The sequence below is a fragment of the Nerophis ophidion genome, linkage group LG06 (assembly GCF_033978795.1).
Source record: "Nerophis ophidion isolate RoL-2023_Sa linkage group LG06, RoL_Noph_v1.0, whole genome shotgun sequence".
Classification (NCBI taxonomy): Eukaryota; Metazoa; Chordata; class Actinopteri; order Syngnathiformes; family Syngnathidae; genus Nerophis; species Nerophis ophidion.
This window is the reverse complement of record NC_084616.1, coordinates 7,631,459-7,646,596: the sequence shown is the minus strand read 5'-3', so window position 1 is coordinate 7,646,596 and position 15,138 is coordinate 7,631,459. Positions and strand designations below refer to the sequence as shown.

Below are 15,138 nucleotides of genomic sequence, written 5' to 3'. Positions count from 1 at the left end.
CGGTCACTGCTAGCATGCTAGCAAAAGAGGACATGTCCAGTGCTAGCAGCGGCCGGGCTAGGATAGACTGACCACACCTCTTCTTTTCACCGGACATGTCCTCTTTTGCGGGGCTGTCCGGGTGGAGTTTCTTAAATGCCTAAAATGTCCGGCATTTTGAGTATTGCTTACACTACTTAATATGTCCATATGGAAACCTGTTTGGTACACTTCCACACCGAACCGAACCCCCGTACTGAAATAGTTCAATACAAATACACGTACTGTTACACTCCTAATATTATGGTAAGAGTCATTCAAATAACTATAACATATAGAACATGCTATACCTTTACCAAACTATCTGTCACTCCTAATCCATAAATCCCATGAAATCTTCTTCCTCCATGTCGCTGCCAACTCCAAAGGTATGCGCCTCTTCCTTTTGTCCTTTTCTGCTGCATATTTCACTGCGTCCAGCTTGTAATCTGCAGTACATGATTTCCTTTTCGGTGCCATTTTTGTTCAGCACTTCTCAGTTGTTATAAAATACCGCCAACGATGAAATGATCCATTTTAATAGCTACGGCAGTAGCATATAGCAGTTAGCATCCCATGGCCCACAATGCAATTCTGCCATGACCCCGCCCCCGCCGAATTCTTATTGGTTGACGTGTATGTGACCATTGCTGACATTTTCTTCGTCGGGCGGCATAGCTCGGTTGGTAGAGTCGCCGTGCCAGCAACTTGAGGGTTGCAGGTTCGATTCCCGCTTGTGCCATCCTAGCTACTGCCGTTGTGTCCTTGGGCAAGACACTTTACCCACCTGCTCCCAGTGCCACCCACACTGGTTTAAATGTAACTTAGATATCGGGTTTCACTATGTAAAGCGCTTTGAGTCACTTGAGAAAAAGCGCTATATAAATATATATCACTTCACTTCACGTCTCTTCCGCAAATTAGATAAATAATTCTATTTGATATTTTACGGTAATGTGTTAATAATTTCACACATAAGTCGCTCCGGAGTATATGTCGCACCCCCGGCCAAACTATGAAAAACACTACGACTTCTAACCCAAAAAATACGGTATTATTATTTATTCAAATAACTTTTTTTTAACTTCTTCACAATTTGTCATCTGCACTCTTCTGTGCGTGCAGAGGAGCGATTGTGCATGTGTGGATTCCCCCACACTGGAATAAATGCCCCTCGAAAAAACAGTCAAACAAATAATACTTTTTGTCTCGTAAAAATCCGACAACGGAACAGGTCGAAATAGACTTGGTAAGATTTCTTATTACATTTAAGCGTTCAAAACTTAAAAGTGATCTTGAAATGGCCAATTGCAACTTATTATTATCCACGCCGACTGGTATTGTGAAGTTGTGTGTCTTATAACAAACTTGTGACGCTCAAAAGTTGTATTTTTATTCCCCGGAAGATCTATCGTCTGAAACAAGGTCTTATGTCCCACTGAAAAATGACCAATCAGGGGATTGTGACTTGTAGTAAATTTGTTTGTTTTGACTAGAAATCTGTGTGTTTTTCCAGTGCAAACTCACACAAACCTACCCTCACACACACACACACACACACACACACACAGGTGTGGGTCAAGGCCCACAGTGAAACTTACTTGAACACATGGTGTTGTCTCCTCCAGATGGCAGCAACGAGCCCATCGTGATGCAGCCATCCTCCGCCACAGAAACCACACAGCTCACTGCCGACGCCCACCACAGCTACAGAACGGACGCATACTAGACACACACACACACACACACACACACACACACACACACACATACATATGGTCCGTGGGTGACGTAGACGTTGTAGTAGAACCTGCACAACGTGAGCAGACGGAAGATGAAGTCGTTGAAAAGACGCACTCATAATTTACTGGAAATTATTTAATTTATTTAAATCAGCTTGTTGACGTGCAAACCAGCGCAAAAATGTGATGTGACGGCGAGGTGGGGGGGGTTCTGGACTAAGCACCTGTCAATCACAGCACAAGAAGCAACCACACACACACACATAATTCAACAAACTCCATGGGATTGGACCTGAGAGCATCTTGTTGCAAGGCGACTGAGCTCAACCACTAGTCCACTGTGCCGGACCATCTTCTCATAAGGAATTGTATCATTGATTTTACCTTCAGGTTGCTTTTTCTGATCGGTGGTCTTCATTAAGCAATCTTCTCTTCTTCTTCGAGCATGAGCTCATAACCGCACTCCCACATGTCACATGACCATATCCGGAGATGCGGTCTTGTCTGTCCTCCACGAGATTCTCGTCCTCCATCTTCTTCCTCCACCAATGCTATCTCGCTGATTTGTGTTTGTAGTTTAGTGTTATTGCAGGACTCTCCAGGTGTTGTTCAGTGTTTCTGTAAGTAGTCTGTGTGGCGGCAGGAGTGCTGCGTTGTGTTGTTGTTGTAGGCTGACATCAACTTGGCGTGTTTCCTCAACTAGTGGTGGGAATGGGAGTCTTACTCAACGGCAGAGACTGCCAGGCGTTTGTTGGAGGAGAAGTGTTTATTTCAGTGAGTTCCTGCCTAGTTAGTCACATTTTAACCACAGTCGTGGTTTGGGGATGTAATGATACTAAAATTGAATAACACTGTTGTGAAGAAATTGTCACACTTAGCAATAATATCACAATATTTTCAATGTGCTTATACACACAGTAAAATATTTTTTAACAAAGTTTTGTTTAGAAAATGTAATTCAATGCACACAACCGAATATGGGGAAAGACGTTAAAAGTCTTTTGCTTTCAAGTATAAGCGGTAAAAATGAAAACAATTTTTTACCACTGTTAGTTATTAATACTGTTCATTGGTACATTTCTCGTCCAGTGACAATTTTTCCGTCGAGACGTTGTAATCCATGCGCCCATGTGCATGAATCCAGAAAATGCAATTGCACATGCTAGGACTCCTTAAAGAAAATACAATCGTTACACTAAATAAGGCTCTATTTTTGTATTTTGTCACTGAATATGCATGTTGCACACTTTAAACCATCACATGCACGGCGAGGTCAAGCGGGAGTGTCCCGTTGATGATGAACGTCCCTGGAAAAAAATCATCAAAAATGGGTAAACGGAGCTAAAGAAGACATTTTAGTGCTAATAATGAACAAAAGCACAACAAATTGTCTTTGAATATATGGATGTTGATTTAGTGTTTTTACTAGACTATTTCATTGCAAATTAGAGGATGATGTCATGCGCTTACCCCATTATCAAAATTGTTGACCTGTGTGAAACACCTTTTTATCTAACTTAATAAATAATTGTGATTATTAATCATGATGTCAGTATTGATTAAAACATATAATTTGGCCATAATCGTGCCAATGCTACATTTGAAATGTCCTTAACAACCTTTAAAGGCTTAGTGGCCACATGTTATTTCCAAAATGGTGTACACTACTGAATTGGGGCCTTATGGCCGCTTATGTGGACACTAATACTGTGGCAGTCCGATCCCTGTACGATCAGTGCCAGAGCTTGGTCCGCATTGCTGGCAGTAAGTCGGAAACGTTTCCAGTGAGGGTTGGACTCCGCCAAGGCTGCCCTTTGTCACCGATTCTGTTCATAACTTTTATGGACAGAATTTCTAGGCGCAGTCAAGGCATTGAGGGGTTCCGGTTTGGTGGCCGCAGGATTAGGTCTCTGCTTTTTGCAGACGATGTGGTCCTGTTGGCTTCATCTGGCCGGGATCTTCAGCTCTCACTGGATCGGTTCGCAGCCGAGTGTGAAGCGACCGGAATGAGAATCAGCACCTCCAAATCCCAGTCCATGGTTCTCTCCCGGAAAAGGGTGGAGTGCCATCTCCGGGTTCGGGAGGAGACCCTGCCCCAAGTGGAGGAGTTCAAGTACCGAGGAGTCTTGTTCACGAGTGGGGGAAGAGTGGATCGTTTGATCGACAGGCGGATCGGTGCGGCGTCTTCAGTAATGCGGACGTTGTACCGATCCGTTGTGAAGAAGGAGCTGAGCCGGAAGGCAAAGCTCTCAATTTACCGGTCGATCTACGTTCCCATCCTCACCTATGGTCATGAGCTTTGGGTCATGACCGAAAGGATAAGATCACGGGTACAAGCGGCCGAAATGAGTTTGGGTCTCTCCCTTAGAGATAGGGTGAGAAGCTCTGCCATCCGGGAGGAACTCAAAGTAAAGCCGCTGCTCCTCCACATGGAGAGGAGTCAGATGAGGTGGTTCGGGCATCTGGTCAGGATGCCACCCGAACGCCTCCCGAGGGAGGTGTTTAGGGCACGTCCAACCGGTAGGAGGCCACGGGGAAGACCCAGGACACGTTGGGAAGACTGTCTCCCGGCTGGCCTGGGAACGCCTCGGGATCCCCCGGGAAGAGCTAGACGAAGTGGCTGGGGAGAGGGAAGTCTGGGCTTCCCTGCTTAGGCTGCTGCCCCCGCGACCCGACCTCGGATAAGCGGAAGAAGATGGATGGATGGATGGCCGCTTATGTGGACACTAATACTGCCATCTGGTGGTGTCAGAAGAGTATAACACAATGGAATTTGGGAACAAAAAGTGTAAAAAAAAAGAATTAGCATGTCACTAAACATGAAGTACATGTTTGTGTACTTATGGACATCATCTCAAGTTAGTTTTTATTCTAATTAGGGTCCAATAAGCCCAAATACCAAACAGAAATAAAAAAAAGCATGTAAACAAACAGCTTGATAGAGTCCAGACACATTGGCAAAAATGTATTAGACAATTGAAAAAAATGATGTTACAGCGTTTTGTATAATAAATAAACATTTAATTAACAAATTATTGTATCGTTCATTTTAAAATAATATTTTGTAATCAATTTTAAAACTATGACTACCACCAACTTTATTTTTATTTGTTACTATTTTGACACATTTTTGTTGTGTATGTTAATTAGCAGTGAAATAGATGCCACAAGAGGCACATTATTATTATTATTATTGTTATTATCAAGAGGCAGGAAGGGACTTCTAGTATTAGTCATTGTTCATGCTTGAATGATACACAAACCTTCCACCAGGTGGCAGCAGTGTTGGCATGAATCAGGCTGAGCATCAGTGAGGAGGAGGAGGGGCGTGACCATGATTGTTTTACACTAACCCTGACAGCCATTATTTGAGGAAATACATTATGGAGTCTAAACTATGTTCCCTGTGGTTTCCGCACACACACACACACACACACACACACACACACACACACACACACACACACACACACAATAAAGCAGGTTAGCAATAAGCACATCTTCCCCCCCTCATGCAAATGTTCTCTCAGGGACCCTGCATGTTTGAAATCATCTATATTTCTACGTTCACATGTACTTCCTGTCTGCTCTCATTGACATATCTTAACTTCCATTTGTGTAAAATTAGTGTGGATCTTTGTCCTTCTTTGTCGAAGCCAAACAGAGCAAACGTGCGACTGAAATCAGAGTTCTTAGACGTCTTCTGTGTTGTCTTTCCTCCCACAGAAATATTGTAAGTGTGAACATAGTGAGCAGATATTGTTGTATTTATTTTTCTCAACTTTTTCATGAACGCAAGATGTCTAGTTTTAAGAAGCGACACATTCGGTGGAACGTTGTAGAACTTTTGTCTTTAGCTTGCCGACATGTTGGTGCTCAACATGTAGTCTTTTCAAAATAATTATAATAAACATTTTCCATGCTGTATGTCCCTTGTCTGTGTTGTCTTTAGGCCAGGGGTCGGCTCTTTGGCGCCGCCCTAGTGGCTCTCTGGAGCTTTTTCAAAAATATATAAAAAAAATGGAAATGATGACGGGAAAAAAACATTTTTTGTTTTAATTTGGTTTCTGTAGGAGGACAAACATGACACATAAAGCACACTGTTTGTATTAAACATGCTTCACTGATTCGAGTATTTGGTGAGCGCTGTTTTGTCCTACTAATTTTGGCGGTCCTTGAACTCACCCCAGTTTGTTTACATCAGGGGTGCCCACACTTTTTCTGCAGGCGAGCTACTTTTCAATTGACCAACTCGAGGGGATCTACCTCATTTATATATATCATTTACATTTATTTATTTATGAAAGAGACATTTTTGTAAACAAGTTAAATGTGTTTAATGATAATACAAGCATGTGTAACACATATAGATGTCTTTCTTTCACGAAGACAAGAATATAAGTTGGTGTATTACCTGATTCTGATGACTTGCATTGATTGGAATCAGACAGTAATGATGATAACGCCCACATTTTCAAATGGAGGAGAAAAAAAGTTGTCCTTTCTGTACAATACCACATGAAAGTGGTTGGTTTTTGGCATCTAATTCATCCAGCTTCGATACACTTTACAAGAAAAATAATTGGCGGCAAATTCCGTAGCTTGCTTGATTGACATTCACGGCACCCGAGGGTCTTGTGAGATGACGCTGGCTGCTGCCAGTTCATTATTATGAAAAAATGACAGAGAGGAAGGCGAGAAACACTTTTTATTTCAACAGACTTTCACGCCGTCCCTTCCGTCAAAACTCTAAAGGCCGACTGTACATTTCCTATCTTCACAATAAAAGCCTTGCTTCATGCTGCCTGCGCTAACTAAATAAGGGTCTCGGAAAGCTGGCGTGCACAAGTGATGTGCACGCCAGCTTTCTGAGGGATCGCTTGTGCACGCCAGTTTTCCGAGACTCTGTATTTAGTTAGCGCAGGCAGCATGAAGCAGGGCTTTTATTGTGAAGATAGGAAATGTGCAGTCGGCTTTTAGAGTTTTGACGGAAGGTACGGCGCGAGAGTCTGTTGAAATAAAAAGTGTATCTCGCCTTCCTCTCGGTCATATTTTCATAATAATGATCTTGCAGCAGCCAGCGTCATCTCACAAGACCCTCCGGTACCGTGAATGTCATTTAAGTGACGTCTTGGTGAAGATTGATGATCACTAATTTTTAGGTCTATTTTTTATAAAAGCCTGGCTGGAGATCTACTGACACACCCCCCAAGGTCGACTGGTAGCTCGCGATCGACGTAATGGGCACCCCTGGTTTACATGTATAACTTTCTCCGACTTTCTAAGACGTGTTTTATGCCACTTCTTTTTCTGTCTCTTTTTGTCCACCAAACTTATAACGTTGTGCGTGAATGCACAAAGGTGAGTTTTGTTGATGTTATTGACTTGTGTGGAGTGCTAATCAGACATATTTGGTCACTGCAAGCTAATCGATGCTAACATGCTATTTAGGCTAGCCGTATGTACATATTGCATCATTATGCCTCATTTGTAGTTATATTTGAGCTCATTTAGTTTCTTTTAAGTCCTAATGGGAACAAAGAAAAAATTATTATTGTTTATTAAAACAAAAACAAAGTTCTGAAAATTGGTACCATTAGGTACCGGTATTGATTCCAAGGTTCCGGGAATGGGTTGAAATTTGAAAGGTGGTTCATAAAAAATATATATTTTAGCTTGAAATGGTTTTATTTCATGGTAAATATATTTTATTATTTACTAACATATGATGGCACTCAAATAGAACTTTTTCCACACGGATGTTTGGTTTCCCTTAACGACAAAATCAGTGCCGAGTGTGTAGCCATGTTGTGTGTGTGTGTGTTTGTGACGAGTGTGTAGCCATGTTGTGTATGTGTGTGTGTTTGTGACGAGTGTGTAGCAATGTTGTGTATGTGTGTGTGTGTGACGAGTGTGTAGCCATGTTGTGTGTGTGTTTGTGCCGAGTGTGTAGCAATACTGTGTAAGTGTGAGTGTTTTTGCTGAGTGTGTAGCAATGTTGTGTAAGTGTGTGTTTGTGCTGAGTGTGTAGCAATGTTGTGTAAGTGTGTGTGTTTCTGCCAAGTGTGTAGAAATGCTGTGTAAGTGTGTGTGTTTGTGCCGAGTGTGTAGCAATGTTGTGTAAGTGTGTGTGTTTGTGCCGAGTGTGTAGCAATGTTGTGTAAGTGTGTGTGTTTGTGCCGAGTGTGTAGCCATGTTGTGTTTGTGCCGAGTGTGTAGCAATGTTGTGTAAGTCTATGTTTATGCTGAGTGTGTAGCAATGTTGTGTAAGTGTGTGTTTGTGCTAAGTGTGTAGCAACGTCGTGTAAGTGTGTGTGTTTGTGCTGAGTGGGTAGCAATGTTGTGTAAGTGTGTGTTTGTGCTGAGTGTGTAGCAATAGTGTGTAAGTGTGTGTGTTTCTGCCGAGTGTGTAGCAATGTTGTGTAAGTGTGTGTGTTTGTGCTAAGTGTGTAGCAACATTGTGTAAGTGTGTGTGTTTGTGCTGAGTGTGTAGCAATGTTGTGTAAGTGTGTGTTTGTGCTGAGTGTGTAACAATGTTGTGTAAGTGTGTGTTTCTGCCGAGTGTGTAGCAATGTTGTGTAAGTGTGTGTGTTTGTGCTGAGTATGTAGCAACGTTGTGTAAGTGTGTGTGTTTGTGCTGAGTGTGTAGCCATGTTGTGTTTGTGCTGAGTGTGTAGCAATGTTGTGTAAGTCTGTATGTTTATGCTAAGTGTGTAGCAATGTTGTGTAAGTGTGTGTGTTTGTGCAGAGTGTGTAGCAATGTTGTGTAAGTGTGTGTTTGTGCTGAGTGTGTAACAATACTGTGTAAGTGTGTGTGTTTCTGCCGAGTGTGTAGCAATGTTGTCTAAGTGTGTGTGTTTGTGCTAAGTGTGTAGCAATGTTGTGTAAGTGTGTGTGTTTGTGCTGAGTGTGTAGCAATGTTGTGTAAGTGTGTGTTTGTGCTAAGTGTGTAGCAATGTTGTGTAAGTGTGTGTGTTTGTGCTAAGTGTGTAGCAACGTTGTGTAAGTGTGTGTGTTTGTGCTGAGTGTGTAGCAACGTTGTGTAAGTGTGTGTTTGTGCTGAGTGTGTAGCAATGTTGTGTAAGTGTGTGTGTTTCTGCCGAGTGTGTAGCAATGTTGTGTAAGTGTGTGTGTTTGTGCTAAGCGTGTAGCAACATTATGTAGGTGTGTGTGTTTGTGCTGAGTGTGTAGCAATGTTGTGTAAGTGTGTGTTTGTGCTGAGTGTGTAGCAATACTGTGTAAGTGTGTGTTTCTGCCGAGTGTGTAGCAATGTTGTGTAAGTGTGTGTGTTTGTGCTGAGTGTGTAGCAACGTTGTGTAAGTGTGTGTGTTTGTGCTGAGTGTGTAGCAATGTTGTGTAAGTCTGTATGTTTATGCTGAGTGTGTAGCAATGTTGTGTAAGTGTGTGTGTTTGTGCTAAGTGTGTAGCAACATTGTGTAAGTGTGTGTGTTTGTGCTGAGTGTGTAGCAATGTTGTGTAAGTGTGTGTTTGTGCTGAGTGTGTAGCAATGTTGTGTAAGTGTGTGTGTTTCTGCCGAGTGTGTAGCAATGTTGTGTAAGTGTGTGTGTTTGTGCTGAGTGTATAGCAATGTTGTGTAAGTGTGTGTTTGTGCTGAGTGTGTAGCAATACTGTGTAAGTGTGTGTGTTTTTGCTGAGTGTGTAGCAATGTTGTGTAAGTGTGTTTGTGCCAAGTGTGTATCAATACTGTGTAAGTGTGTGTGTTTGTGCTGAGTGTGTAGCAATGTTGTTTTAGTGTGTGTTTGTGCTGAGTGTGTAGCAATGTTGTGTAAGTGTGTGTGTTTCTGCCGAGTGTGTAGCAATGTTGTGTAAGTGTGTGTGTTTGTGCTGAGTGTATAGCAATGTTGTGTAAGTGTGTGTTTGTGCTGAGTGTGTAGCAATACTGTGTAAGTGTGTGTGTTTTTGCTGAGTGTGTAGCAATGTTGAGTAAGTGTGTTTGTGCCAAGTGTGTATCAATACTGTGTAAGTGTGTGTGTTTGTGCTGAGTGTGTAGCAATGTTGTTTTAGTGTGTGTTTGTGCTGAGTGTGTAGCAATGTTGTGTTAGTGTGTGTTTGTGCTGAGTGTGTAGCAATGTTGTGTAAGTGTGTGTGTTTGTGCCGAGCGTGTAACAATGTTGTTTTAGTGTGTGTTTGTGCTGAGTGTGTAGCAATGTTGTGTAAGTGTGTGTTTGTGCTGAGTGTGTAGCAATGTTGTGTTAGTGCTGAGTGAGGGTCATGTGACCTGAGTCACCAGCATCTTCATGTTTGTGTGTCAGTGTGACACCCGAGAGTGTGGCCCGATTTGTCACTGCCTCATATGGTGTGTGTGCGTGTGTGCGCGTGTGTGTGCGCGTGTGTGTGTGTGTGTGTGTGTGTGTGTGTGTGTGTGTGTGTGTGAACAAGCACACAGGTTGTTTTTGTTGTGAAATGTTGCTGCTGGTTGAAGTGTGATGATGAAAAAGGGGCGTGGTCATACCTACCAAGTGCCAGCCCCCCCCCCCCCCCCCAACTCACCCGATAAGAAAGGGGCGTGGTCAGACCCCACTGTGACCTACCAAGTGCCCCCCCCGCCTTCCCCCAACACACCCCACCAAGGCAGATTTAGCTCAGTGTCCCAGGAGCTGCACATCACAACGTTGCTCTTAGTTGTCTCCACTAACACACACACTCACACACATCTGCACACACACACCTGCACACATACACACACACACACACACCACAGAAGGAAGAAGGTTGTCATTCATTTCCAGAAGAGCTGCTGGTGAGGAGAGAGAAGATCATCTTCTAAAAAAAAGGTAAAAACATGTTGCTGTTTTGTATCCGATGTCAAAGTGTGTTGTTGTGTATTTAAGTGTGTTGCGTATTTAAAGTGTATTGTTGTGTTTTTAAAGTGGGTTGTTGTGTATTTAAGTGTGTTGTCTCTTTAAAGTGTGTTGTGGTGTATTTACAGTGTGTATTTAAAGTGTTTTGTTGTGTATTTAAGTGTGTTGTGTATTTAAAGTGTGTATTTAAAGTCTTTTGTTGTGTATTTAAGTGTGTTGTGTATTTAACTGTGTTGTGTATTTAACTGTGTTGTGTATTTAAAGTGCATTGTTGTGTATTTAAAGTGTGTTGTTAAAGTTTGTTGTGTATTCAAAGTGTGTCTTTACTTTCTTTTGTCTCACACTTTATTGACCTTTCATTTGCTTCTGAGACAAGAAGAGCAGAACATGGTGTTCAATAACTAGCTACCAGCTAGTTAACTATGACTACCAACAATCACTAGCCACTTGCTACCAGGTAGCTAACTATGACTACCACCAATCACTAGCCACACGCTACCAGCTAACTAACTATGACTACCACCAATCACTACCTACATACTAACAGCTAGTTAACTATGACTACCACCAACCACTACCTACATACTAACGGCTAGTTAACTATGACTACCAACAATCACTAGCCACACACTACCAGCTAACTAACTATGACTACCACCAATCACTACCTACATACTAACAGCTAGTTAACTATGACTACCAACAATCACTAGCCACACGCTACCAGCTAGCTAACTATGACTACCACCAATCACTACCTACATACTAACAGCTAGTTAACTATGACTACCACCAATCACTACCTACATACTAACGGCTAGTTAACTATGACTACTAACAATCACTAGCCACATGCTACCAGGTAGCTAACTATGACTACCACCAATCACTACCTACATACTAACAGCTGGTTAACTATGACTACCACCAATCACTAGCCACACGCTACCAGCTAACTAACTATGACTACCACCAATCACTAGCCACACGCTACCAGCTAACTAACTATGACTACCACCAATCACTACCTACATACTAACAGCTAGTTAACTATGACTACCACCAATCACTACCTACATTCTAACAGCTAGTTAACTATGACTCCCACCAACCACTAGCCACATGCTACCAGCTAGCTAACTATGACTACCACCAATTACTACCTACATACTAACAGCTAGTTAACTATGACTACCAACAATCACTAGCCACACGCTACCAGCTAGCTAACTATGACTACCACCAATAACTACCTACATACTAACAGCTAGTTAACTATGACTACCACCAATCACTACCTACATACTAACGGCTAGTTAACTATGACTACTAACAATCACTAGCCACATGCTACCAGGTAGCTAACTATGACTACCACCAATCACTACCTACATACTAACAGCTGGTTAACTATGACTACCACCAATCACTAGCCACACGCTACCAGCTAACTAACTATGACTACCACCAATCACTAGCCACACGCTACCAGCTAACTAACTATGACTACCACCAATCACTACCTACATACTAACAGCTAGCTATCTATGACTACCACCAATCACTAGTCACATTCTTCCAGCTAGCTAGCTATGACTTCCAGTAATATTTGTACGCTACCAACTAAACTACGACTATATCCAAGAACTGTGCGCTATCAGCTAGCTAACTATGACTACCATCGATGTCTAACTACACACTACTTGCTAGCTAACTTCTACAGTACTTGCCCACATGCTAACTACGGCTACCATTAATAGCTACATGTAGTAACTAAACTAGGACTATATATAAATATATATATATACATACATATATATATATATATATATATATATATATATATATATGTCTTAATTAGATCCTCCAGAGAATAGTGCTCGATACCGTGGTAGAGCGCAATATATGTATGTGTGGGAAAAAATCATGAAACAGTTCTGTAGAGATGAAGTAGTCCTGTGATTTTTTTCCCACACATACATATATATATATATATATATATATATATATATATATATATATATACATACACAGGGGTCTTGAACACGCGGCCCGTTATTTTGCGGCCCGCACCTTAATATGTAAATTTAATGTTGGTGCGGCCCGCGAGTTTTGTATGAATAACGCTTTAAAGTGTCATACTTGTATACCCTCGCTTTTTCTGGGGTCCTCCCAGTTGTCCGGGTCCCCTCCAGGGGTAATCATTCTCCCGAATTCCCCCCTAACAACGATAATAAGGGGGCACCGTGGAGGCACTGCCTTTAACATCCTCTACAATCTGTACAAACAGCGTGCCAGCCCAGCCACATGTTGTGTTTGGCTTCTGAAGACACAGTAAGTGACTGCAAGACATAGTTGATCAACAGCCATGCAGGTCACACTGAGGGTGGGCATATCAACAACTTTATCACTGTTACAAATATTTGCCACACTGTGAACCCACACCAAACAAGAATGACAAACACATTTTGGGAGAATATCTACACCGTAACAGAACATAAACACAACAGAACAAATACCCAGAATCCAATGCAGTCCTAACTCTTCCGGGCTACAATAGGGGGCGGCGGTGGTGTATATTATACAATATATTGTTGTCCGGGTGGAAACGGGGGGAATGGTTGCCCCGGGAGATTGTCGGGAGGGGCACCGATATTCGGGAGTTTTCCCGGAAAGAACGCGAGAGTTGGCAAGTATGTTGCTAGGGCGGGAAAGCTATTCAAAGAAGGTGAATTCATTAAAAAAATGCATGTTAGAATTTTTTAAGAAATCCTTTGTTGCGGCCCAGCCTCACCCAGTTTCTGCATCCAGTGGCCCCCCGGTAAATTGAGTTTAAGACCCCTGTATGTATATATATATATATATATATAGCTGTACACTCCGTGAATAGCCCCTAACTAAACGTTGACCACATCCAATAACTACACAGTACTAGTTGCTAACTATAACTACCACTAATAGCTACACACTACCAACTAAACTATGACTATATCCAATATCTGCTCGCTAACTAGGACTACCACTAATAACCATACTACTTGATTATGGAATATTTGTCAACGTATTTGGTCATGGATTAGTTGCTTAAATATAACCCATGTGTGACCTTTCACCTGCAGGTGCTTGGTCATGTCTCTAAGCCAGCAGGGCGGAGGGGGCGGGGCCAAGAGAGAGGCGGGGCTAGAGACGCTGGAGAAGCAGCTGACGTGTCCAATCTGCTTGGAGCTGCTGCAGAAGCCCGTGGTCATCCTGCCCTGTCAGCACAACCTGTGCAGGAAGTGTGCCAACCACCTCTACCAGGTGTGTGCGCATCACTAAGTCTCACCTTCACCACCTCTACCAGGTGTGTGCTCATCACTAAGTCTCACCTTCACCACCTCTACCAGGTGTGTGCGCATCACTAAGTCTCACCTTCACCACCTCTACCAGGTGTGTGCGCATCACTAAGTCTCACTTTCACCACCTCTACCAGGTGTGTGCACATCACTAAGTCTCACCTTCACCACCTCTACCAGGTGTGTGCGCATCACTAAGTCTCACCTTCACCACCTCTACCAGGTGTGTGCACATCACTAAGTCTCACCTTCACCACCTCTACCAGGTGTGTGCACATCACTGAGTCTCACCTTCACCACCTCTACCAGGTGTGTGCACATCACTAAGTCTCACCTTCACCACCTCTACCAGGTGTGTGCGCATCACTAAGTCTCACGTTGACTACCAGGTGTGTGCACATCACTAAGTCTCACCTTCACCACCTCTACCAGGTGTGTGCACATCACTAAGTCTCACCTTCACCACCTCTACCAGGTGTGTGCGCATCACTAAGTCTCACCTTCACCACCTCTACCAGGTGTGTGCACATCACTAAGTCTCACCTTCACCACCTCTACCAGGTGTGTGCGCATCACTAAGTCTCACCTTCACCACCTCTACCAGGTGTGTGCGCATCACTAAGTCTCACCTTCACCACCTCTACCAGGTGTGTGCGCATCACTAAGTCTCACCTTCACCACCTCTACCAGGTGTGTGCACATCACTAAGTCTCACCTTCACCACCTCTACCAGGTGTGTGCGCATCACTAAGTCTCACCTTCACCACCTCTACCAGGTGTGTGCGCATCACTAAGTCTCACCTTCACCACCTCTACCAGGTGTGTGCGCATCACTAAGTCTCACCTTCACCACCTCTACCAGGTGTGTGCGCATCACTAAGTCTCACCTTCACCACCTCTACCAGGTGTGTGCACATCACTAAGTCTCACCTTCACCACCTCTACCAGGTGTGTGCACATCACTAAGTCTCACCTTCACCACCTCTACCAGGTGTGTGCACATCACTAAGTCTCACCTTCACCACCTCTACCAGGTGTGTGCACATCACTAAGTCTCACCTTCACCACTGAATATTTCTATTTTTTATGAGAAAGAGCTGCAACTTTACCTTAAAACAAGTCAGAATATTATGAAAAAAATACTACTTAAAAGTACTAAAAAAAGAAAGTTGTCATACGAACATTTGATTTAAAAAAACAAACAAACAAAAACAACATAAT

General features: G+C 42.9%; 2 protein-coding genes across 5 annotated transcripts in view; both read left to right on the top strand.

The window, feature by feature from the left end:
- dnajc5ab (DnaJ (Hsp40) homolog, subfamily C, member 5ab) overlaps window positions 1–5,687 on the top strand; it is a 33,972-nt gene extending 28,285 nt beyond the window's left edge. Inside the window, exon 5 of the mRNA XM_061902572.1 lies at window positions 1,647–5,687. Coding sequence (XP_061758556.1) covers window positions 1,647–1,747 — 101 coding nt within the window. The 3' untranslated portion in view covers window positions 1,748–5,687. The remainder of the gene's footprint in view (window positions 1–1,646) is intronic.
- Window positions 5,688–10,407: 4,720 nt separating this feature from the next.
- LOC133554140 (tripartite motif-containing protein 54-like) overlaps window positions 10,408–15,138 on the top strand; it is a 30,873-nt gene continuing 26,142 nt past the window's right edge. For 3 of the 4 annotated variants that reach the window (XM_061902570.1, XM_061902569.1, XM_061902568.1), the window contains exons 1-2: window positions 10,408–10,555; window positions 13,702–13,882. In XM_061902570.1, coding sequence (XP_061758554.1) covers window positions 13,712–13,882 — 171 coding nt within the window. In that variant the 5' untranslated portion in view covers window positions 10,408–10,555; window positions 13,702–13,711. Of the gene's footprint in view, window positions 10,556–13,701; window positions 13,883–15,138 lie in introns of those variants that run through there. The other variant, XM_061902571.1, reaches the window with a different exon arrangement.